Source organism: Myotis yumanensis, unplaced genomic scaffold, assembly GCF_028538775.1.
Source record: "Myotis yumanensis isolate MYYU_CA2020_CCGP unplaced genomic scaffold, mMyoYum1.0.hap1 SCAF_2, whole genome shotgun sequence".
Taxonomy (NCBI): domain Eukaryota; kingdom Metazoa; phylum Chordata; class Mammalia; order Chiroptera; family Vespertilionidae; genus Myotis; species Myotis yumanensis.
This window is the reverse complement of record NW_027223753.1, coordinates 115,000,426-115,026,586: the sequence shown is the minus strand read 5'-3', so window position 1 is coordinate 115,026,586 and position 26,161 is coordinate 115,000,426. Positions and strand designations below refer to the sequence as shown.

At 40.1% G+C, this 26,161-nt stretch overlaps 3 protein-coding genes across 5 annotated transcripts in view; 2 read left to right on the top strand and 1 right to left on the bottom strand.

The window, feature by feature from the left end:
- P2RY14 (purinergic receptor P2Y14) overlaps positions 1-5,114 on the top strand; it is a 56,808-nt gene extending 51,694 nt beyond the window's left edge. For all 3 annotated transcript variants that reach the window (XM_070405978.1, XM_070405977.1, XM_070405976.1), the window contains exon 3: positions 2,442-5,114. In XM_070405978.1, the coding sequence (XP_070262079.1) occupies positions 2,465-3,481 (1,017 nt within the window). In that variant the 5' untranslated portion in view covers positions 2,442-2,464 and the 3' untranslated portion in view covers positions 3,482-5,114. The remainder of the gene's footprint in view (positions 1-2,441) is intronic.
- Positions 1-26,161, bottom strand: part of MED12L (mediator complex subunit 12L) — a 423,390-nt gene that overhangs the window by 235,960 nt on the left and 161,269 nt on the right. Inside the window, exon 15 of the mRNA XM_070405985.1 lies at positions 24,407-24,583. Coding sequence (XP_070262086.1) covers positions 24,407-24,583 — 177 coding nt within the window. The remainder of the gene's footprint in view (positions 1-24,406; positions 24,584-26,161) is intronic.
- On the top strand, positions 13,146-19,407 carry GPR171 (G protein-coupled receptor 171). Its single transcript, XM_070405983.1, has 2 exons — positions 13,146-13,236; positions 17,993-19,407. Exon 2 carries the CDS (start codon positions 18,019-18,021, stop codon positions 18,976-18,978), a length of 960 nt encoding a protein of 319 aa, XP_070262084.1. The 5' UTR covers positions 13,146-13,236; positions 17,993-18,018; the 3' UTR covers positions 18,979-19,407.

Below are 26,161 nucleotides of genomic sequence, written 5' to 3'. Positions count from 1 at the left end.
CCAGAACTGGAACCCCTGGGAGCATACAGCATACCCCTGTGTGACTGGCTCTTAGACTAAGCTGCATCTGACCACCAGGGAACAAGAAAAATTAATTACTAGACACAGAATCTGTCACAGTGGATGTTAAAAATAGAAAATGTGGGCCCTTTGCTTTTCATCTAAAACATGAAAAAAGCCACAGAAGACCTGCAACTGCAAAGTAGCAAATGAGGGTAAATGAGCATGATCAGACCAGGTATGCAGGGGACAGGACAGATTTGCTTCGAAAGGCAGGCCAGGGACTGGCAGTCAAGTGGCTTCGGTTGTGCCATGTGGTGTGAAGCGTGCGCAGAGGTAGGATTTGTGAGCAGCAGCACACAGTTTGCATTGTGATTTTTTATTTGGGATGTGACTGGATTTCACATCCCACAGTTCCACTTTCTCACACTACCTTTATTTCACTGACTTCACTCCCTGTGTGAAAAGCAGTGCTTTAACCAGAAATACAAAGAGAAACAAGTTACATCCTCTGACCTCAAGGAACCCACAGTCCTTCACAATCCTTCCCGGACCTCTGACTAGGTACACATTTCTTGAGAGGAGGGCTTCGTGTCTTATATTCCCATATTACATATTCATTTATTTCACAAATACTTTAACTACCTAACATTCTAAATATATGGTAGGAATACAATGGTAAAATATGACATGGTCTCTCCCCTGTAAAGGAGCCTACACAAAGAGGAGAAACAAAAAACAAAGGCCGAGAGCTGTGTTGTGACAGGAGAGAGGCACAGAACTCTGAGCACACAGGTGGAGCCCCACACCCAGGCACCCTCCAAGGCTTGGGTGGAAAAGTCTCCTGACAAAACTGATACTCAAGCTGAGGCCTCAAGGATGAAGGAAAGTTACCCACCAAGAAGGTATCAAAGGAGTTTCCACACAAATGAAAGTTTGTGCAAAGGTCCAAAATGAGAGAATTCGTGGATCCTAGAGGAGTGGGAGGGTCCCAGACAGCTGGAATTCACTGGAGGAGGAGGGAGCGGCCATCAGACCAAATGGAGAGCTCAGCATTAAAGAGCCAGAATTTCTTCCTGAGGGCAAGATGTTGTTTTACATATGAGATGGGCAGTAAATATTTTCTTTGATGCATCAAATAGTCTTTCAAAGCAGTTCTACTCTTCCCTGTGCCCTGAATCAGTATGGCTGACATCAGCAAAAACATGTAGGAGCCCCTAACACAGAAGGTTCTGGGTAATACCTACAACAGTGGTGTCCAATAAAAGTACGATGCAAGCCACATATGTAATTTTAACTTTTCTAGTAGCCATATTCTTAAAAAGTAAAATTAAGATTACTAATACATTTTGTTTAACAAATATTTCTAAAATATTATTTCAAATGTGGTCAATATTAAAAATATTAAGACATTTTACTTTCTTTTTTTGTACAAAGTCTGTAGAACTCGGTATGCACTCTGTACTTGCTGCACATCTCCATCTGGAGCGGCCACAGGTCCAGGGCTCTGCATGTGACCGTGGCTCCGTACTGAACAGGGCAGACTGAAAATGCGCTGTGAAAGCATTTCTTAGAAGGTCTACGGTACTTGTTATTGTGCTGGTATTCCAAATCACTTTTTCAATGGGAAAAAAAACACAGAGAAAAGCTCACTTTTGAAAGGTATCCAGAGCCCCATATCAGTAAGACCAGCTACAGTGAGTGTGTATGCTTGCCAGACACTGTGCTGTGCCCACAATATGTGCAGGGCAGGCTTTCTAAAGAGTAAGGTCTGTATCAACAGCTCTTAAACCTAGTATATTAACAAAGCTCTGAATTAAATGAAACAGAAACAGATTAGTTCTCTGTTTTCCATTTTATTACCTTTTGAGACTATATTTAAATGAGTATGTCCTAGAATTTTGGAGTTTTATAGGGAACCACTGTCATTTAAGGAAATGCTTAGGGTTCTCAGGCTGTCCTGCTTTGCCAATTTTTCTTTCCTGTCACCTGACTACTCTGTGTTTGCCTTAAAAAAAAAAAAAAAAAAAAAAAAAAAAAAAAAAAAGAGCAGGGAGGTAGAAGGGGAGGGTGTCTAATATATAAAAAAACTTCATTTCAAGAATATGGCAGGTCTGATTATATTCACTGTCTTTTTTTTATATATATATTTTATTGATTTTTTACAGAGAGGAAGGGAGATGGATAGAGAGTTAGAAACATCGATGAGAGAGAAACATCGATCAGCTGCCTCCTGCACACTCCCCACTGGGGATGTGGCCGCAACCAAGGTACATGCCCTTGACCGGAATCGAACCTGGGACCCTTCAGTCTGCAGGCCGATGCTATATCCACTGAGCCAAACCAGTCAGGGCTATATTCACTGTCTTTTGCTTTATTATCTGGCAATTAACTTGGAAGGCCCTAAGTGCCCTGAGTGAGTATTTCACTTCATTTTCCAGGCCACTCCTTCGGAAGTCACAAAATGTTGAATTCCACCACCTCTCAGCCTCCTGCGGAGTCCTGCTCCCAAAACCCCGTCATAACACAGCAAATCATTCCTGTGCTTTACCTGCTGGTCTTCATCGGGGGTGTGCTGCTCAACGGCGTGTCGGGGTGGGTCTTCTGCTATGTTCCCAGCTCCAAGAGCTTCATCGTCTATCTCAAGAACATTGTGGTTGCCGACTTCCTGATGAGCCTGACCTTCCCCTTCAAGATCCTCAGCGACTCGGGCCTGGGCCCCTGGCAGCTGGGCGTGTTTGTATGCCGGGTGTCGGCCGTGCTCTTCTACGTCAACATGTATGTCGGCATCATGTTCTTTGGGCTCATCAGCTTCGACAGATATTACAAAATCGTGAAGCCTCTCCTGACTTCTTTCATCCAGTCAGTGACTTACAGCAAACTCCTGGCAGTGACGGTGTGGCTGCTGATGCTCCTGCTCGCTATCCCCAACATTATCCTGACCAACCAGAGTGCTAAGGACGGCACACATGTAAAATGCATGGAGCTTAAAAACGAACTGGGACTCAAGTGGCACAAGGCATCAAACTACATCTTCGTGGGCATCTTCTGGATTGTGTTCCTTCTGCTAATCATTTTCTACACTGCCATCACAAGGAAAATCTTCAAGTCCCACATGAAGTCCCGAAAGAATTCCATTTCCGTCAAGAAGAAATCCAGCCGCAATATATTCAGCATCATGCTAGTATTTTTTGTCTGCTTTGTACCTTACCACATTGCCAGAATCTCCTACACACAGAGCCAAACAGGAGCCCCTTTCAGCTGCCAGTCCAAGGAAATCTTGTACTATGTGAAAGAATTCACTCTGATACTGTCAGCAGCAAATGTGTGCTTAGACCCCATTATTTATTTCTTTCTATGCCAGCCATTTAGAGAAATCTTGTGTAAGAAATTGCACATCCCGCTAAAAGCTCAGCATGACCCGGAAACTTCCAAAACCAGGAGGGGAAATACGATGCATGAAAGCACAGATACGCTGTGATTTCCCACCTTTCAAATGAGGTCCCTGTGTGCGTGTTGTAACTTTCAATTACACAATGAGAGGAGTAAATGGGGGAAGGCCGTGATAGTAAGCATCGCCACTGAGCATTACTCTCCAATTAGTATAATAATTAAAACGTAAGTTTCCATGCTTTTGTGTGACATCAAAGAAAAAATAATACATACATTTTTCAATCATACCAAAATAGAAGGTTTAAACTAAACACTCATCTGGTCAGTTAATATAGAATTTTAAGCAGCAAATAAGAAAATAGACAGCAATCAAGACAATTCTCAGGAGTGTGTTTCCTCTCTAAATGCAATAATTAAGTTAGTAAGTTATGGGCAGTTTTTTCAACAGGATCATCAAGACCAACTTAAAGGCAGGCAACAGCTAGAGGCCTGTTGTAGTGAGGGAGTCAAGCTGCCTGATTTGAAGGAGAAAAAGGAGACACCCACTGATCTATCTCATGGCATTTCAAAGGAAAGTAGATATAAATTATGTACTTTGCAATAAAAAATGTAATTTTTTCTGATAGGTTTTTGAGGATGATATAAATACATTTTTAATAACGTCCTCTGCAGAGATTGGTTAAGCCACTTCATAAGCCTGGTGTTCCGGTGTTAGAGTATTTTTAAAAGTGGGCTCAAGCCCTGGCTGGTTTGGCTCAATGGATAGAGTGTTGGCTTGTGGACTGAAGGGTCCCGGGTTTGATTCTGGTCAAAGGCACATGCCCAGTTTACAGGCTCAATCCCCAGTAGGGGCTGTGCAGGAGGCAGCCGGTCAATGATTCTCTCTCATCACTGATGTCTCTCTCTCTCTCAAACATATATATATATATATATATAAAATATATTAAAAAAAAAAAAAAGTAGGCTCGACCAAGGGAAGCTAGATATGGGCACGTGTTGCAACGACTTCTCCTGTTCATGGCAGGGACAAAAAACAGGATGCCTGGGAGAAAGACTCTCTCTCTCTCTCTCTCCCTCTCTCTCTCTCTCAGGCTGGCCACATACATTCTTCCCTGGGGAGGAGGAAACAACTTTCTTAGAAAGCAGCTGGACTATATAAAAAAAATATCTAAAACATATAATAATGAGTGACAAGTTATTCATAAAATGAAAACGTACACATCACATTTTCTGAAAAACAATGAATTAAAATGGGCTATGGTTGCTGGCTTATGACTTATGAAAACAATCTTTCTTTGCTATTAACCAGCTGGAAGACATTCAGCCCATCTTTCCAATGTTCTTTTCAAACATTTTTGTAAGTCATGTTTATATATATATCATTCTTTACTGTATATGTACTAATAAAGAAACTATTTTTAATAGTCTCATTTTTAAAAAAATAATCACGATATGAAAAAAATATTACCAGATTTCCTCATAGTCAAGACATGGGGTGGTTTGTTTAAGGCACTCAATTATGCATGTTAATAAGGACTCTCAAATTGTACTTCTCATTTTTCAAATAAGTATTGCATATGCTCCATCAGATTTTAGGCAAAACTCAGAAAGCACACCTTAAATTGAAGAAGAGATGGGAAGGTTTTTATACTCTGTGCCCACTTTTTATCCTTGTAAAAGCTCCCTGCTCCCAACTCTGGGTCAAAAAACACAATCGCCAACCTACTATAAGCATGCTAGCTAAAACTAAGCTTGCTCTACTTGTTTGGCTAAATATATTTGCAAAAGAAATTGACTGAGTTTATTCTTCATCCTTTCCATGGACCAGGACAAATTACTAAATGCCGGTGTTTTAAATGCCCCTATTGGGCATGGGCAAAATGAAAGTAACAAAAAGAAGGTGGGTTGCACATGGAGAATGCCTTTGTATTGCCGTGCCAAAACAGATCAGCAATGTAAAAGGCAAGATTTCTCAAAAACAACATGCAATGCAGATAAGGATTCTGTGAAGCAAGAGGTGGGGGACAGTTACTACATCTTAGAACTTTCAGGTCAGGGCTACAACCAAAGGAAGCTGTTAGAGCACTAGCAACAATAGTTAACTCTGACTTCGAGGAGGTCACCAGCACCAGTGCAGGCAGGTGACAGGGAATACACACTCCAGGCCCTTCTGTAGAGAAAGCTATAGTGCAGGTCTTCAAGTGTCAGGCTGCCTGTGCGGTGTTCACACCCAGGTGCTGTGGTGGAAAGGAAGGCAATATAAGTTTGGTTGTAAGAAAATGGAAAATAGAGAATGTTAAAGGTGACGGTGAGCCTGGCCGGTGTGGCTCAGTGGTTGAGTGTCGACCCACGTATGGAGAGGTTGTCAGTCCAATTCCTGGTCACATGCCTGGGTTGTGGACTCGATCCCCAGTGGGTGGTGTGCAGGAGGCAACCAATTTCTGTTTCTCTCTCATTGATGTTTCTATCTCTCTTTTCCTCTCCTTTCCACTCTCTCTAAAAGAAAAATCAATAAAAAACATAATTAAGAAAGAGAAAAAAAGATGATAGTGAGCTGAGAGCTTGAGCCTCACCAAGAGGCCAACAGGCCCTTAGCTTCAGTCAATTGGGTCCATGTGTTTTCAAGCCGCACAATTTTGAATTCCAGGGCAGCAGTGAAAAGAAAACATATGTGTGGATAGAATGATATACCGACAGCTGCTCTGCAACATCTTACATGCAGAAATCTAATAGAAAGGGACTCAGAAGTGGCTCTTGACTGGAACGAAAATGCCCCTTAATAGGAATCCTCATGTTTTCTTGAACTAAACTGAGGCTCTATGTTGATGCGTAATTGATTCAACCACCTATACAAAAATACTCTAAGTGTTTTTATAAAAGAAACATTTGACACAAGAATCAAGAAACAAAGAAATCACAGTCATATAAAAAGGTTACACATGAAACCCACCCACAGGGAGGCCCTCACCTTGCAACTGTCTTTTAAAAAATGTCATCATCAGCAATGCCCACTTGTTGGTTATCTCCTCAGCTTCCACACTCTCTTTTCTCAGCAGTCAAAGCAAACTTTTTTCCTTTGGGAAATTCACCTTTCCCTGTTCTCAGCCATATACAGTCCTGGAGCCCATCCTGTCCCTGACCTCAGGGTGAGGCCGTAACTGATAACCAGCATGTCCAACTCCACTGGCCACAAGCTGAGAGGGAACAGGACCCAATGTGAGCAAGTCCTAAATTCCTGAGAAATTCTCCAGAGGGCTTGCTGTCAACATGCAAAGCCCCTAGTGCTTCTTCCATCGGTCACCACAAAAGCAAAGCTCACAGCTTTCTCTGAGTTGAAACTAACCCTGCACAAGGTAGCCAGAGAAGTGTTACCAACCCAGCCCTGGTTCAGTGACAAAGGCCCTTCATCAGCCTCAACTAAGGCCGGTCCTACAACTGTGGACACTCAGCTAATGAATCTCTTCAATAGCATAAGCGCTATTTTCATTGTATTTCTTTGTCACGTACAAATGAGAAACTCCTGATATATTTGGATTAGCTTAAAAAGTAGTCCAGGAACTCTAGAAAACACCTTACACCAGCTGTGCTACCATCTGATGTAGTCTGTCCTTAACCGCCCTGCATCCTCTAACTGACACTGGAGAAAGAAGGAAAGTCAGTATCTTTATTCATACAGACCATATCTGTAACACCAGGAGACTGCGTCCTTACAATTACACACAAAACAGGTCATCCCCTCCACAACGACCAGGGCTGTGCTCTGAGAAGCAGCATGTGAGATGTGTGCTTGCGTGGGGGAACCGGCGGCACCCAGTGCTCTTCAAAGAAAAACCACTATTTCCTCTCGGTCACCTATTGTCTGCAAGTAGCCAATGGCACGCAGACTTCCGTTTCATGACAAGAAATCCCCACCAGAAAACACTTCAACAAAATGTAGTTTTCCTTTCTCACAAGCCACTCTGAAAAATGCTTCAATCATTTCATAGCACTGTTTGTACAAAATGATTAAATATTGTATTACTTTATCAGTAGTAAATATATTTTTAAACCTTATTGATAAACTAGCTACAGAAAAGAAACAAATTATTCCATGAAATAAGGTTTCCAGGTTGATAAGGAATAGAAGTGGCTCCATTCCCATCTCCCCACCTCCAGAAGCTGAGGGAAAAGCAGGAGGCAGAGTTATAAAATGAGGCCCATCTCAACCACAACAGATATAAAAACTACTTTCACCAGTAAAGTTTATGAGGCTACTTGTTACCTTTTGAAGGCCCTCACTGTATAATTCTGACTCCTCTCATGGTCAAAGTTAAGATCTCCCAACCCACCTCACCCCACTGCCAAAACATTATCTTTATTCAGTGCTCTGGGGACCAACAATGCAGGACTCTGGGTCAGGGTCATCCTGCTGTTCCACCCCCATGGAATCAGTACATCCGGGGAAGCCCAGAGCTACACTATTTCCCTCTCCCTCCCAAATCACAGTCACTGGTGAACTGCGAAGCCCTCAAAGTGCACAGCAAAGTCCCACAGGCGTATTCCCTATCATTTCATCCCTGGATAAAGGACACCGAAAGATGGCTTTTATTATCTCCATATAAAATGTCATATTACTTAAAACAATTTCTTGATAATCCTTTTTCTACAGTAAATTGTAACTTGCAGATTTTTCAAGCTATTAATTATTCATGTTCCACACTGAGTCCTTAGCTTTCTGAGAGAATACCAGCTCTCTGACATCTCACTGAAATGAGGAGTTAATCTTCATTTTGTTTCTAAAGTAAAAGCCAATTTCAGCCTGGTATCATTTTTTTAAAGTGCATTATATTATGTTTGATATTATTAAAGCATTTAGCAGAATAAAAAGGTAATTTTTATAGGAAATGCAGTGTTTCCATTAACGTTATTCGAAATGAGAGCTTCTGAAGTGTTTACAAGTTTACATTCAGATGTCCGGGTGGTGACAGACAAAGCACTGAGGAATATTTAAAATCTAACTGAGAGGAATAAAGAGCAATCTGCGCTACATAAAAATAATGAGATGGCACTAAAAACACAGGAAGTCAACACACCCGATTCTCTCTTCCTCACACTTCCCTCCCCAGCATTGAACCCTGGTCGCTCCCCTCCCACTGCCATGCATTTCCGATCCTCAAAGCCTCTCAGCTAACATGACTTTAGTCCTCTAACTGGCATCTTGCCTTCCACTTTCTCCCCTGACCCCACATACTCTAACACCGCAGCTTTACCTACTGCTGCAGTGCCACACAACTTTCCTGAGCTCTCCCCTGCTTATTCAAGCATCCAAGGCTGACCAGGTCGATCCAAGATTTGGTCTCATCTCTGTCCTCACACAGATCGTGCTCAGATAATCCAAGTACCCAGAATGCCTGTGAGTCCCCAAATACACTTCGCACTCCCCAGTCATGCCAGTCATGCCCCAAGCATGCCACCATCCTCCCACTTCTCAGAAGCATCCCTTCATCCTACCTGGGCATCTCCTGGATTCACAGGTTCTAACAGCCAGTAGTAATTTTGAATCACTGCAGGTCCTGCATATTCTTGTCACCCTTCTACGTTGTAACCTTCTAAAAGTCACAAAAATATTCCCTAGCATGGGCGCTAAGGAGGCAGCCTGCAAATCAGTAAATATTTGTTGCTGGATTTTTTCTTTACTTCATCAAAAAACAAAGATTCACATGAAAAGAAAGGGAGAATTCCTCCTGGAAAGTAACAACAGGTTGTAAAATGGAGAGTTATGAGCTTTGAAAATGTGTTACTCATACTTCATTAAAAGGGGAGCATAATGACACAAGTGGAAAAGAAAAAAATGAACTCAGTGACTAAAAAAAACCAAGATAAACTTTACAGTTCTCTTTTAAGTATTTCCTTCCAATTAATTATTTTATAACCCTGGGTCAAAGAGCAGTCGCACCTCACAGCAGAAAGGCCATATGGACTGTGTGTTGACCCTAAAATAGCATTGTACTGTCAATAAAAAGGCAGCAGAGCAAAAGGAGGGTCAAGGATAATGACAGGGAATATGCTCAGCCACTCATAACCAGAATGTGCAAAACACCTTTGCCTTCAAAACATTTCCAAATTTTTACTCCATTTCATTAAAAAGGTAACAAACGAAGGCAGAGCTTAAATCATGCAGACAAAGCAACATCTTGGAAGAGCTATATTTGCACCACACTTTAAAACCACTCTGTCCATTATGTCCATCACTCACAAATTTGAAGATACTAGGGTCGGGAAAAAGACTTTGGAGTGATCCAGGTGGGAAAGTGAATTATGTGCTTTTAAAAAACTTTCAAAGTATAAACCAAAAGCACAGTGGCTCTAAGGAGAAGGCTGATCGGAGCCACATAAGCTGCTAGAGAGATGTTTTGCTCACCAGCATTCATTAACCAAGGATCATAAAAAGTTTCAGGATGCAAGTTACTGTTGAGTTGAGAGCATCCTGACTTGCAAATTCCACAAGAAGAGTGGCAACAGTGGAATACTGTTCCACTGCCCGACGGCATGCAAATTCGGATCGTGGTAAACACTAAATGGGGGACTGCTGACCTGCTTTAGAACCACTGTTTCTGCCCAACACTTCCATTTAAGAAGCATAAGTAAGTGCTGGGACACTGGAATCTAACTGTGCAGCTGTTAGAGAGGAATCTCCTACATGTCATGGATTCTTTAAAGAAGTTCCCAGGCCGAAACCGGTTTGGCTCAGTGGATAGAGCGTCGGCCTGCGGACTGAAAGGTCCCAGGTTCAATTCCGGTCAAGGGCATGTACCTGGGTTGCGGGCGCATCCCCAGTGGGAGATGTGCAGGAGGCAGCTGATCGATCTTTCTCTCTCATCGATGTTTCTAACTCTCTATCTCTCTCCCTTCCTCTCTGTAAAAAATCAATAAAATATATTTAAAAAAAAAAAAAAAAAAGAAGTTCCCAGGACTGTGTCTGGCTATGGCAGTGGCCACATACCCCAACACTCAGTTTCCTCCTCATTAGTTCCAAAGGCCTCCCATGCTATGTTTAAAAGGCAAATTTTAATGATGTTAAATTAAACATTAAAAATTATGTTTCTACTGAAATATGAAATGTTGTTTGGTATTTGTGTCCAATAAAATCAAAAGCATGATGCATGTGGACAGGGGGGATAGATAACCACAAAAGATTTTCTTTCTCAATTCTGGGGCAATTTAGCTTCCATTTTTATTTATTTATTTAATATATTTTTATTGAGTTCAGAGAGGAAGAGAAAGGGGGAGAAAGACAGAATATGAATGATGAGAGAGAATCATTGATCGGCTGCCTCCTGCACACCCCCTACTGTGGATCGAGCCCACAACCCAGGCATGTGCCCTTGACTGAAATCGAACCTGGGAACCTTCAGTCAGCAGTCTGACACTCTATTCACTGAGCCAAACTGGATAGAACATCCATTTTTATTTTAAACATACAAAATATCCATTAAAGTAACTAATGCATCATTTCCAATAAAAAGTATTGCCATGACCAACGTAAGGGAAAGATAACTTCCCCTCACTCCTGCCCACTTGGGTTTCTGAGGAACTGGGTTAGTGGTGATGTGTCATTTCCTAGAACACTAACAAGAGACGACCTGAACAACATTTGTCCTAATGAAACAGAAAAAAGCAACTTATGGAAATTCAAAGGGAACTCATGTTAAAACAAAAAGAGGGACAACAGCCCCCAAAGCATATTTCCACTGTGAACAAACTTCCACAAAACATAAGGTGCCTCAAGCTCATTCTCAAAAGGAAGAACCTGGTTCAGTTTCACTATTAAAAGTGTGGTTTCCCACTATTCCAAAAAGGAAACAGAACTCTGAGATCTGAACGTTTGGCAATCCAGACACAAAAGCCTTAGTGGGTTTTTAAGGACAGTCGAATGTACTTCTTAACTCCGTCTATACCCCAAAGTAAACATGGAAGTAAACATATACTAGTAAATACACCAACCTAAAAAACAACAACAAACAACTTTACCAAAATCTGTTTATTTCCATTTTCCTTCACACCATGCTAAAATCATTCACCACTCAGCTGGCAGCCAACTCCATCTCGCCAAATTCTCTCCATCTCAGCCTCTACATCGCCCACTGAATGTCAACCCTGACCATACTGCTCCCTTACCTGACCATCTGCAGGCAAGTCTTTTCTGAAGTGTTTTAGTGAGTGCTGTTCCACACAGATCTTAAAAGACGGATCATTTCCTAGCTCTATCATAATGAAAGTTAACACTGGTTCTGAACCAAAATCAAATACAAAGTTGGAGAGAGTTTGGGTTTTTCCTCTAATATTTAAGTGAATATACGTAAAAAAAGAACCTCTTCTTTTGCAAAATAAAAACAATAATTGGATTTGGAGGACACCAGAATATCTTAAACAAATGGCCACAATCATCATAAGCATCCTCACATTACTTTCTTCAAAAGGTCCCTTTGACTCTTCTAAATTCATTACCTCAGCTTGGCAAGTCCCATTTAGTCTTTTGAGAAATTTTTCTTTTTTAAAGTTAATACCAAAAGGGACTTAATTTTAAACTCTGGAGAGGTTCCTTTGAACTTTTTTCTAATTATTTGGGAACTGACTAAGAATTACTAGGAGAAAAAGAGATGAAACCAAAGCATCTACCAAACCAATGAAGCAACAGAAGAAAGCAGACCATGATTGACCAGGCAATGGCTCAACTACAAATCGACTTTGTACCAGCAGACTTAGAACTTCCTAAAATGTTCTTGAAATGTACACTCTATATTCTGTTTTGTAAAAGCTACCCTCATGCAAGAAACATAACCTAACAGAGCCAATAGATGACAGGGATGAGAGAGTGACTTTTTGTTAGGTCCCTCACATGCTGGGCTCCATTCAGACACTCACTAAATATTTGCTCACCCACAGGCAGAATGAACAATGACCCAAACATTTAAAATGCATAGTCGCATCTAATAATTACAAATTAACCGTCTCAATTCATTAAGCTGTTTGGGCCAAATTGGCAAATACTCATTATATGTCTACTCTAGTAACTTATGAAAACAGATCCAACATATGGAATGAAAAAAGTACAAACCATGAACCAGTATGTACAATATAATAACATTTTTAAGTGGGTGTATATACATACAGAAAATTTTTAAAATATATAAGCTAAAAATGTTAACAGGGGTTATCTCTGTATATAGTGACTTACCTCTTCTATTTCCAGATTTTTCTACAATGAACAAAAAAGAAGAAAAATAAAACATAGAATATTTACCAGACAATGTCAAATCACATCTTTTTTGTTTGTTTGTTTATTAAAAGATGTCTCTAGCAGGATCCATACTGCAACAATTATTTTAAAATTATAACTTTGAAAGGCTGATGGGTATCAATATGTAGAACTAAAGAAATTTGCTTGAACACCTAGTATCTGTAACTCATAACCCCTTTCAAGGCATAAAAATTAATGTTCTTTAAAATCATCATGATGAAAAACACAGCTTTGGTGTTTAAAAAAAAAACAATTGGGCACTACAATGGACAAATAAAAATCCTTCCACTAAAATTAGAATAGACAACTTCGAATTGCTTAAGAAAGCATACACAAAACTGAAAAGAACCTCCTTAGTAGACCTTCATACAGTTAAACTATTTGCAAACCACAGTTTCATCTACGTCAATATGCAACATTTAAAACCACACAAAAGGAAAGGAAATTTTTAGTACAACCAGCAGCCCCTCAATAGAGCTGTTACTGCTACAGCCAGACGAACAGCACATGCTTCTCTGAGGACTTGGAGAGTGGCCACTGAGGCTCCGGGAATATACCCCCAGGTATGTCTTTTTAAATACTTCATATATTTTACTGTCTTTCCTTGGAAGGAAAAGCTATGATTTTCGGTGTTTAAACCATGTAATTGGAAATGTCAACATGTAGCAAGGTTCCTGGGTAAGAAAGCACCAGTTATTAATCTCTAAGTAGATTCTCACTGTGAACTACACTTTAATGTTCTCCTATCACTCTCCTTCTGAGAATGGATGGGGTCTTCAGATAGGAGAACATTAATCCATACAAAGCTGAATACTTACTTACAGGTGAGCATTGCTATTAAGTAACTCAATTTTACAACTGAATAAATAAAGGCCACGTTGGTCCTCACAACAGGGCACAATGGTTCTTAAAATGACTTCCTACTACACACATTATAATAGGTAATTTCAAGAAAATTCCATTGTGACTTCCATAAATAAACCTAATGTGTCTATTTTCTAAGCAATGGGCTTTCAACCCAAACAAAGAAGACATTTGAAATATTTTCCATTTTGCTGGAGTACCTCTGGATACCACAAATTTCCACAGGCTAATAAGTGGCTGACAAAATATTAATCAAGCATTTAGTTTTCAAATTCATTATTGATAACACAGGTGTTATTATAGTATATAATTTAACCCCTAACTGACATAACCAAAACTTTAAATGAAGAGATTTGGTTTCTGTTGCAATCTAGACAGGTTGATGGAAGCCACTGCAAAGCACTATGTGATTCACAAGCATTATTGAATACATAAACACACTGCGATTATTTTTAAATAAATTACTTATGGGTGGTATATATGGTCAGTGCCAGTTATAGAGAATATTAATTGATCCAAACATCCTTCTCTAATCCATGTTTACTATACATTCTTCTATAAAATAGGGCTTTATTGTATAATGGTATGAGCAATGGGGCACTTTTAAAAAGCACATTATGCTCAGCCAGTATGACTCAGTTGGTTGAGCACTGTCCCATGCACCAGGAGGTCGCTGGTTCGATTCCTGGTCAGAGCGCATGCCCAGGTTTCGGGTTCGACCCCCAGTGGGTGGCGTGCAGGAGGCAGCCAAAAGATGTTTCTTTCTCATCAACATTTCTCGCTCTCTCTCTTTCTCCCTTCTTCTCTCAGAAATCCATAAAAACAAACTTAAAAAAATAATAAAATAAAAAGGCACATTAGTATGTTACTATTATGTAATATTTGAAATACAAGCACATAAGCCAAAATGCTAGTTCCTTATAAAGGAACAATGAACAAAGATGGGAGACAGGGGCCAATCTGCACCATTACCTTCTGGCCAGAGAAGAAAAGGTGCTCAGGAAGTCACAGCACACACACTGGTTACTATGGAAAACCAGTCCTAAGGAAGTCAGTGAAGCCTGGGTTAGACTTTAGATGTGAAGAGCTTCCTCCAGGCATTTAGGATAGGCAGGACTCCAGTTTAGGGAGGATAAAGACAGACGTCCAGAAAAGCAATCAAGGTCAGAGCCTAGCCTGCTCTAACTGTGAAGCCTTGAGCAGCCCAAGTGCAGACCTCAGTTTCCTCAAATGATCTGGGGATTGGACTAAATGCTATCAATAAAGGTTCACTCCATCCTTAAAGTCCTTTGATCCCACAATTTAATCATAACCAAAAATACAAAGGCAGAAGAAACAGTTCACAGAACAGAGGAGATCCCACCGATCTAAAGTAGCGAGGAGGGACAAAGACAGTAGGGAGGTATGGAGAGGCTAGGTCACGGGAACTTCAAAAGGTTAGGTTTCAAGGATGGAACCTTGGTTTGGTTTTGAAATACAGTGGAACCACATTTCTCGAACATTTCCCATCTCAAACTACTTGCTTCTCAACCTGACAACCCTTTCATGCTGATACTGTTATGATCAGTCACGCATCTCTCAAGTGACAAAGGAGAGAATGTGTGAATATGAGTCAGTTTACCTCAGGATATTGTGCTGTGAATATTTTCATGCTTTTTTGCTTTTAATTGTTAAATTTTCATTTTTTACTGTACATTTCCTTTCCTTTTTGTTAAATTTTCATTTACATTTCATGTCCTTTTTGTTTTTTAAGTGTTTATTTATACATTAAACAGTACAGTAGACATGTATTGTATGCAAGAAAGGTTAAACCAGAAAATCATTTGGGGGTCTGGAATGGATTAACTCAATTTACTAATGGGGAAAAATGATTTGGTTTTCAAACAGCCTTCTGGAACAAATTAAGTTTGAGAAAAGAGGTTCCACTGTAATATATATTATAAAATGAAACATCAAAATACATGAAGCCTAAACTTCTTTTATTAGTATTTAGAAAAAAATTAAGAATGAAAATTGCTTAGAATATAGTTGCTGCCCTTAGTAAAGGTTGGCAATAATAATAATAATAATAATAATAATAATAATTACCATCACCATCATCATTGTTAACACTATTATTGTTGGGACAGACTTTTGGAGTGGTTTCTGAGATCAGATGGCCCGATTTGGAATCCTGGCTCTATATCCAACCATATAATCTTTGGCGTTACTTAACCTATTGTGCCTCAGTTTTCTCATCTGGAAAACAGGAATAATACCACCTACATGGTAGTAATGATGGAAGGTTAATAGGTTCATGTAAAGTCCTTAGCATAGTGCCAGACCCAAAGTCAGTACTTAATTGTTTCCATTGAGTTTATGACCATTTGTGGACTCTAAAATCCTCTCTCAGGTCGGAAAGTGGGAAGGACATAAGGACATGTACTCTTTCCATGACATGAATTTAGAAAGATTTATGTACCGCTGCCTTATCAATCCATTTGCATACTGTTTCATCCCAAGATGCGCACAATGGATCATTAAATAATTAAGGAGAATTAAGATTCAGAAAGGCTTCAGCAGTTGTGGTTATTTTTTTTTTAAGGGAAGTTTGAGTGAATAGGCTTATCTGGCCTTCTTAATCAGCCACTATACTTACTAGTTACTACATTTAAAAAGTTATCTATCCATTTTTATAGCTAAAACACAAAAATACTCTTCTTGTTAAAACAAAAGAAAGGTACTTAATATGCATGAGGAGGGAGCATCTCAAGAAGCAGCCCCAGAAAGAAGTGCCCGCGACCTTGGGGTATCAGGGGCACTGGATCAGGGCAAAAGCAGTGAGTAAAGTCCAATTGGTTTAACTTGTGCTTCTAACACCCAATGTTCCAGACTTGGAGGAACATGGTATTGTGTAAATCACAGTGGTTCTAAGGGCACGTCTTCTACTTCTAGCTTGACTGCCTCAAAACTCACAGTGAAAGAGAAAGAAAACACTCTGAAGTGTTAACGTTACACGTTTTGATACTAATATAACTGAGCTTTTCTTCGAGAGTTTTGTTACCAATGTCATGTATCCTTGTTCTAGAAGCCTTTAAAATACATTCTTGAAATTTCTCAAAAATACTAAGAACACAGAAACATCTATACAAGCACTGTCCAATAGAAATATAATGCAAACCACAGAGGCACTTTAAAATTATCTAGTAGCTGCATTTAAAATAGCAAAAAGAAACAGGATAAACTAATCTTAATATTATATTTAACCTAATACATCAAAAATATTTTGACATGTGCTCAGTATGAAAATATTAATGAGATATTTTACTAATTATTGTACTATATGCATAAATGAATATAATTTTACTACTTGTATTATTTTAAAAAATATTTTGTACTAAATCTTTAAAACCCAGTGTGTATTCTGCATTGACAACGCATGTCAATCTGAACTGGCCACATTTCAAATGCTCAGTAGTCACACGTGGTGACAGCCTACCATCATAGTGGACACCACAGGTCTATACCATGAAACTGGAGCCAGAAAAAGGGAGGTAATAAGCATCAATTCTGGACTGGACTCTAATCCTTTAACTCTTTCTGCTAAAAAGAAAAATAAAATAAAATTTTGATTGTGAAAATGTTCTAGTAGGTTAGATAATAACCTACTTTTGAAATACCTACTTTTAAATTTTAGACCGCTCAGCCACACTACCCAGATGTCCTACTTTTAAATTTTAGTACAACTTTGTTACTCTTACCACCCCCTCAGTCTAGGTTCCTCCAGCACGAGCAGTTCTATCAACCTATAAGCAAAGAAAGCCAGATAGCCTCATTCAGCTCTTCCGGCTCAGCCACAACCAAACCATTTTACCCTCGTTTCAACTCTAGTTCTCAGAATTTCAGTTTACTTATCTCCTCTGCAAACTTCCAAGCCAACTGGTAACAAGAGCTATCAGAAGGCAAAAGTATGATGTCAAAAATATGCCTTTTGCCCTAACCGGTTTGGCTCAGTGGATAGAGCGTCAGCCTGTGGATTCAAGAGTCCCAGGTTCAATTCCGGTCAAGGGCATGTACCTTGGTTGCGGGCACATCCCCGGTGGGGAGTGTGCAGGAGGCAGCTGATCAATGTTTCTCTCTCATCGATGTTTCTAACTCTCTCTCCATCTCCCTTCCTCTCTGTAAAAAAATCAAAAAATATATATTTTTTAAAAATATGCCTTTTAGAAGCTAACCTAATGGGATTTCCCAAAAACACAAAATTAGACCATGGAAAACCCAGGCTTCCTCATAAGCTAAGATGTTCCCATCAGTCCACATGATTTAGAAGAGTTCATCAGAAAAATTCTAAGAACCAGAAAGATTGGGACGGAGGTACTGTTAGTTCAAGTTATTTTAAAGGAAATAATTTCTAATTTTAATTACTAACCTCTCTTCCCTTCTCTTTTAACAAATTTTTAAAATTTTGTTTTTTAGAAGAGTCATCCTTACTTTCGCACAAGATGACAAACAGTTCTGCCTTCTGTCCAGTTTACAGAGATCTGGAGCCATTCACATATTTCTTTTACTTAGTTTTCCTTATTGGAATTATTGGAAGTTGTTTTGCAACATGGGCTTTCATGCAGAAAAACACAAATCAGAGGTGTGTAAGCATATACTTAATTAATTTGCTTACAGCCGATTTCCTGCTCACTCTGGCATTACCAGTGAAAATTGCTGTTGACTTGGGTGTGGCACCCTGGAAGCTGAGGATATTCCACTGCCAAGTAACAGCCTGCCTCATCTACATTAATATGTACTTATCGATTATCTTCTTAGCATTTGTCAGCATTGACCGCTGTCTTCAATTGACACACAGCTGCAAGATTTATCGAATACAAGAACCTGGATTTGGCAAAATGATATCGGCTGTCGTGTGGGGAATGGTCCTTCTGATAACGGTGCCAAACATGGTGATTCCCATCAAAGACATCAAGGAAAAGCCAAACGTAGGATGCATGGAATTCAAAAAGGAGTTTGGAAGAAATTGGCATTTGCTGACAAACTTCATATGTATAGCTATATTTTTAAATTTCTCAGCCATCATTTTGATATCAAACTGCCTAGTAATTCGACAACTCTACAGAAACAAAGATAATGAAAATTATTCAAATGTGAAAAGAGCTCTCGTCAACATACTTTTAGTGACTACAGCCTACATTATATGTTTTGTTCCTTATCACATTGTCAGAATTCCATACACACTCAGCCAGACCGAGGTCATATCTGACTGTCCAACCAGGATTTCCCTCTTCAAAGCCAAAGAGGCCACGCTGCTCCTGGCGGTGTCAAACTTGTGCTTTGACCCTCTCTTGTACTATCAGCTCTCAAAGGCATTCCGCTTGAAGGTCACTGCAACTTTTGCTTCAGGTAAGGAGAGCAGGGCTCAGAAAGAAAAATCAAGTTGTGAAAATGATGCATAAACCATGGGATTGTGCTATAACTTTATGGTGCAACTTCTTCCCTTACTGAACAACAAGTGCAAAACAACTGGAAAAGAGGAGAAAAAGAGAGCCTCAGAATGTAAAAGTACAGACAGTTAGCAAATGTGGCATGGTTTACTGTGAAACCCTGTTTTTAAATGCAAACCAAGCAGTACTTCTTGGTTGTTAAGGCAAATATTTGTACAAAAAAACTAAAAATTCTTGTTAAACCAATGTAAAACCCTGCAATATCCTTGAAATCCAAATGACTTCTATGGCGGACACAGAGGTGTTCGTGAGGTGTTCACTGAAATACCTGGAACTGACTTCTTGAGAAAAATATGCAAAATAAAGGTGGCCCTTAAATAGAGGTTTGAACTGCATGGGTCCACTTAGACGCAATTTTTTTTCAATAAATACATATGGTACTGTAAACACATTTTCTCTTCCTTATGATTTTTTTCAATAACATTTTATTTGTTCAAGCTAACTTTATTATAAGAATACAATACATAATGCATATAATGTAAAAAATATGTGTCCACCAACTGTTTATGAAATCAGTAAGGCTTCCGGGCAACAGTGCACTATTGGCAGATAAGTTTGGGGGGAATCACAAGTTCTATGCAGATTTTTTACTCTGAAGGGGTTAGCACCATTGACCTCCTCATATAAACTCTACGTAAGTTGCCATAAAGCCCTTCAGCAACACAATTTAAAGGCTTTTAGATCACTTAAAAAAAAAAAGCCAGCTTATTTTTACATGAAACCTGATTTATTTTTAATCTACCTTTCAGCTCACTACTCCAATAACTTTCTGCTGTTAGTATGACAAATTCAGTGATTTCTTATTTTTATTTTATAGTAATATGAAATAGACCCTAAAACATTTTCAAGGAAAACTGTTAAATTATACTAACTGCCAAACTACTGTTTTGGAACTAGAAACTCACATTGAAGTTATGGAAAAAGAGCATCAGTCAAATGGTCTTAAAATAGATATGCCCACTCCACACAAGGCTTGGTTAGGAAAGCAGTAGTGCTAGGCTGGCTGCTGCCACCCAAATCCTGAAGGTGAGTGACCCCATCTGAGGCCAGCACACTGGAGTGTGGGTGACTCCTGCTCTAAGGGTCACACCCTTCGATCTCTCTACTACCAGTAATGCAGAAACGATTCAATAGATGATGAAATAAGACACTTATTTAAAGAAAAGAAGATTACAAAGTTTAGACAAGCATACATGAAGTTTTGTGGGGGTTTTTCATCCCAATAGTAAAAGCTCATATTAAAACAATTGGTAATCCATGAACATTAGCTGCCATGATTAAGAAACTATGTTCCTGGAAAGTAACAAAACAAGTTTGATTCCATACTCCTTTTTAGATCTGCATTAAGAATTATTATTTTCTAAAGCCTGACCCAAGACAACTCCTGTCTACAATTTCACAAATATATTCTTTGAGTTTGAAGAGAATGATAAATAAGAAAATATACACACAAAAATGCCTATTGCACTCGCAACATGGTAAGTTCTGAACAAATGCTAGCTGGCGAGTGTTATTGACAGGAGCCCCCATCAGCATCACATGTCTGACCCCGACAGGCTGGTAGGATGCCTATCCTAGAACCTGTGCTTGTTGGTATTCTAAGGACATGTTTTTACTGATGGGAAGATCAAGACATTATTCCTATAGGAGAATACATGAAACTAGTCTATTTTTCAAAACTCTTTGGTCAAGTCCGCTTTAGTCCTCACTCCTTGGCCTTCAGTCACTAGGGCCGCATCTTAGAGAGAGAGGTAAAAGAACCTTTGTTTTAAATCATATTCTTATAGTCTCCTCACTTGCTTGATAAATCAGCCTAATTTTCCTTTTTAGTAAAGAAGAGAACCAGACTCTACAACATTTTTATTTCCCTTTATTGATGCCTTCTAATTATATTCACAGTATAAAGGGGTTTAGGGCAACTGGTGATGGAAGGCTATGAAATATACCCTGCCACATCCATTTATTAGTTCTTTTTATGGTTGCAATACAATTGAATTATATCATAATTCATCATGAGAATTAGCCATTAGAAGTAATTCATGTTCTTTCCTCAGGGAAGTTAGTGGACAGTGTTTAGAATACTAAACGCCGGGGATGACGGTGTTGCTAAAGATGTGAACAAAAGAATGAACAAGTGTGTGGGGAGCGCCCAGGCACATGGATGGGAGCCCTGCGAAACTCTGCTCACCCAGCTTCAACCATTCTCAACACTGCCATATTTGCTTCATTTCCCTCTCTCCATTTTCTTCTTTTTCTAAAATAAACCTTTTATTTTGAAGTAATATAAAATTTATAAGAAAGGTACAAATATGGTAGAGTTCCCACATACCCTTCATCCCATTTTGCCCTAATGTGTTTTTTTTATTTTTATTTTTTTAAAATAATTTTTATTTCTTGAAGTATTACAAAGAGTATTACATATGTCTCCTTTTTCCCCCCCTTGACATTCCCCCGGGCCCTACCCACCACCCCCCGACCCCCATGTCTTGTGTCCATTGGTTAATCTTATATGCATGCATATAAGTCCTTCGGTTGATCTCTTAATCCCCCCGCAAACCCTCCCCAGGCTTCCCACTATAGTTTGACAGTCTGTTCAATGTTGCTCTGCCTCTGTATCTACCCCTGTTCATCAGTCTATACTGGTCCCCTTTATCTGTCCCAACCTCACCGGGGCCGTCCCAATCTCACCGAGGCTGTTTCAACCTCACCGGGGTCGTCCCTACCACACCGGGGCCATTTCAACCTCACCGGGGCCATCCTGACCTCCCCGGGGCCGTTTCAACCTCACTGGGGTCGTCCCTACCACACCGGGGCAGTTTCAACCTCACCAGGGCCATCCCTACCTCACCGGGACCGTTTCAACCTCACCGGGGTCGTCCCTACCACACCGGGGCCGTTTCAACCTCACCGGGGCCGTCCCGACCTCATTGGGGCCGTTTCAACCTCATTGGGGCCATCCCGACCTCACGGGGGCCGTCCCAACCTCACCGGGGCCATCCCAGCCTTACCGGGGCCCTTTCAACCTCACCGGGGCCGTCCCTACCTCACCGGGGCCCTTTCAACCTCACCGGGGCCGAGCCGACCTCACCAGGGCCTTTTCAACCTCACCGGGGCCATCCCGACCTCACTGGGGCAGTTTCAACCTCACCGAGGCCGCCCCGACCTCACCGGGGCCCTTTCAACCTCACCGGGGCTGTTTCAACCTTACCAGGGCCGTCCCGACCTCACCGGGGCCATCCCAGCCTTACCGGGGAAACAGAAAGTTTGGCCCTCTGTCCCCTGCCAGCGGCTCCCCACCAGACAAAATCTCCAGGCGTTCCTGGTGGCTGAACATCCAGCACTCCTGCTCGGATCATGCCCTCCACCAAGTGCACAGACTGCCTGTCTGCCGTCCCCCAGCGCCCCACGTGAGACTGGAACTGGTGGGCATGGTTGTGCGCCTGCTGGTACAGTGGTTCCACAGCACCGGCCCAGCCGGGCCCAGCCCCGGCCTGCCCCGGACCCGACTCCGCCCCCCAATTGCGTCCCTCCTGGATGCAAGGAGCTGAAATCTGCAGCCTGCTGGGATGGGCTCTGTACTTGGTGCCTCTGCACATCCTACTCAGTCTCAATGCTCTTCTTTCTATGCGAGGAGTTGAAATCTGCAGTTTGTTGGGTTGGGCTCTGTACTTGGTGTCTCTGCACATCCTACTCAGTCTCAATGTTCTTTCTCTCCTTCCAGTTGTAGAGCTTCCACTGTTGCCCTAATGTTAATGCCTTACACACCCACAACACATTTGTCAAAACTGGGATATTAACACCGGTGCGTTACTGTTAACTACACTCCACTTCAATTACCCGGCCCCCTGACTCTATTTTAAAACAAATCCCAGATATCATGATAGTTCATCCAGGGACTCTTCAGGATACAGCTCTAAATATCAGGCTACTCTTTCTGCTGTCCTGAATAAACTGTAAGATTATTCCATTATATTAAAAATGAGTGACATAGGTAACAGCTGATAAGTGTTGAGACAGCCCTACCCAGTTTGGCTCAGTGGACAGAGCGTCGGCCCTCGGAGTGAAGGGTCCCAGGTTTGATTCGGTCAAGGGCACATACCCCGGTTGCAGGCTCCTGGCCCTAGTTGGGGGCATGTGGGAGACAACCAACTGATGTGTCTCTCTCACATCAATGTTTCTCTCTGTTTCTCCTTCTCCCTTCCACTCTCTCTAAAAATCAATCTAAAAATATCCTCGAGTGAAGATTAAAAAAAATAATGTTGATACAGTCAGTCAGTAATGAACACGAAAAAATTATGGCAACTTTTGACATAACCCTGGACATAGAAAAGTTCACACCAAAAAAAGGGTTCTTAATTTAATAAAGGGGAAAAAATACATGGGTGTAGTGATTTTGAAAGTCATTTCAGAGGAAGTTCCAAAATAACCAATCAATCAATAAACAAACAAATGTAATAAAATATTTAGTCTGCAGATCAAAACTCCACAAAGATATCCAGGAAATAACATAATGCATACCTAAAATTATGTTTTTGCTAAATTAATAATAGTGTTCAATGAGATTTACTCATTAAAATTATACTTAAAATGCCAGAAAAAAAATGATAGTGAACCTAAGAATAAAAACATTTACAGAACTTGGCCCAATCTTCATTACTAATAACAAAAACTAAACTTGTTTCCCTTTAAAATAGAACACTTCACTCTTTGTAATTCACACACTAAATTTCCTGGCAGGTATTTCCCATGTGCTCTCCAGTTCTTAAATTCAACAGGTCAAAATCCAAATCCATCTCACATACAACCTCTTCCATGAAGCCCTAACCAATTTCTCAATCAGATCTCTCTCTCCCTTCCAATATTTACTCTTGGAGAGTGGAAGAAACCCAAAAATGTCAAATGGTTCACCTTCCAGTGGGCACTTGGGTTTTTACTCATTGTACTTTTTAATGCTTGTCATTTTATAGACATTAATCTCCTCCTATCTTATTCATCTTTCTTGTGTCCATAAATTGTTATTCATCTTCATAATACCGAAAGTAACTACCACAATACAGTGCACATAAATGCTACTCGATAAATGAGTTTCAAATTGAAGTAGGAAAACAAATTTAGCTATTATTTGCAGTGACTCAAATGCTCAATGAAAGGACATTAATATAGTAAATTCTGTTAAATCTAGTCAGCTAGTAGTACCACACCACACATGGGCACTCATCAGTACATAAACCATATGGTCAGAGTTATAACAAAAGAAGCAATGAATACAAACACTCACCTGCTATCACATGTACTGTTCAGGCAAGTAGTTGAATAGTCAATGGCTAATCATCCTCTAATGAAATAATCAGGTTGTCAACTGACTGACTCGCTGACTTACCAGAGGTATGGGAAAATGTGTTGCATACTGCAGGTGTCGCAGGAGGTCATAATTAGATGGAAAAATCAACTCTCTTGGTTTTTCTCTCTTCAGCAGCTTCTCACCATTAACTGACATTCTTCTGCCCAAGGAAGGGTTGATGATCTCACAGGACTCTCCAGGCATAGGAGAAAAAATCTAAGTCGTGTAAAGCAAATGGTGGAGGTTATAAATGAAAGAGAGTGAAGCCAACACCAGAACTGCATGCAGAGCTTCCAACACACAAAACACTCAAACAATATTCTTTCCTTATTTAACCACTGAGCAAAATATATACAGAAATTGTGTTTATTTCCATAAACTTCATATTCAGATCACTAGGAAGCTGTCACCATCGTCCACCATTTTGAAGATGAGACCATGACGACCACACACATGAGAAATGGGCCCAGCTGTATTTCCTGGGGGGCCAGAGACAGATCAGACTATAGGTCAGTGTTTTCCTCTTAGGGCTACATTTCCTACAAAAACACATGCACTGAAATAGTTAACAAGCTAATGAATAACATAAAGAGGAAACAATATTTTTTATAAAGAGGGACTCATTAAGATTCATGGGGAAGAGCACATAATTATACTTAGATAAAGTAAAAGAATGTATAGCAAGTCCAGAGCCAGGAAAGCTACTATTTAGAAGCTAAACACATATGTGGCAAATCAACATGCACTGTCCTGATGAAACTAATACACTCCTTTTTCCTGAGAGATGCCGATCTCAAAAGGAACAAAAGGTCTAGGAGGGCAGGAGTGTTAAATTTCCCAAGGAGGCAGTACAGATGAAACCGAGGATGAACCATCAGGAAACAACTGCAGAGCTGATGGACTGTGCCCTGGGGAGGAATGTGCTGGGGTCACATTTACATCGCAAGTACACAGGTCATTCCAGTGCCTGAGCAAGAAACAGAGGGCAGAGCCCAGCTGGGGTCGGGGTTGGGGAGGGATTCATAGTCAATAATAATTTAATGGTTAACCTACTGGGAATTGCGAACCCAAGTTAGTTTTAAAGTCACTTGTCTACTTCATCAAAAAGATCAATAGTTCCTGAGCCAATACCCATATGTGCCGTAACAGTCTGTCCCTGATGATGGTCAGAGAAAGGAAGTCACATGGTAGATGGTATAGCTCATTAAGAAACTGATGCTAAAGCAGGACAGTAACATTTTTAACTACCTTCTTATTTCCTCTTAGTGTCTTTTCCAAAAATAAAGAAGGTTTAAGGTATGCATTGCTTTGGAAAGTCACACTCTTTGTCCTCATGATGAGAAAGATTCAACTTCCATGATTTTTTTAAGGGAAGAGCACAGGAACGTCCTGATAAAAACAAACTGACCATAATCTCCTTTCCTGGGCTATTCCCAGTCACATGCTCACCAACCTTTCTTAGTAAGAAAAATCTAAGCTATAAGATATCTTGATATTGAAGAACAAAAAAGAAAAATCAGAAACATAGAAAAAGCCTAAACAGGTAAAGTAGCTTTAATTTTTTTACCCTATACAACTTATACTGTGGACAAATTTAGAAACAAACGTATTTACACTAAAGATTTTTTTAAATTCCTAAACCATTTAGTCACCAAATCTTAAGAGTATAAACTATGAATCAATGTGTATAATTCTAATGTCAGGTTTTTAAATTACAAGTATAGGTGCTGGTTTAAAAAATATAATATTATATACTTAAACTCTCATACAACCAACATGAGCTTTTATTGTTAA

Excerpts from the sequence above, each read along its gene's own strand:
- GPR171 (XM_070405983.1), top strand. The coding sequence starts at position 18,019 with ATGACAAACAGTTCTGCCTTCTGTCCAGTTTACAGAGATCTGGAGCCA.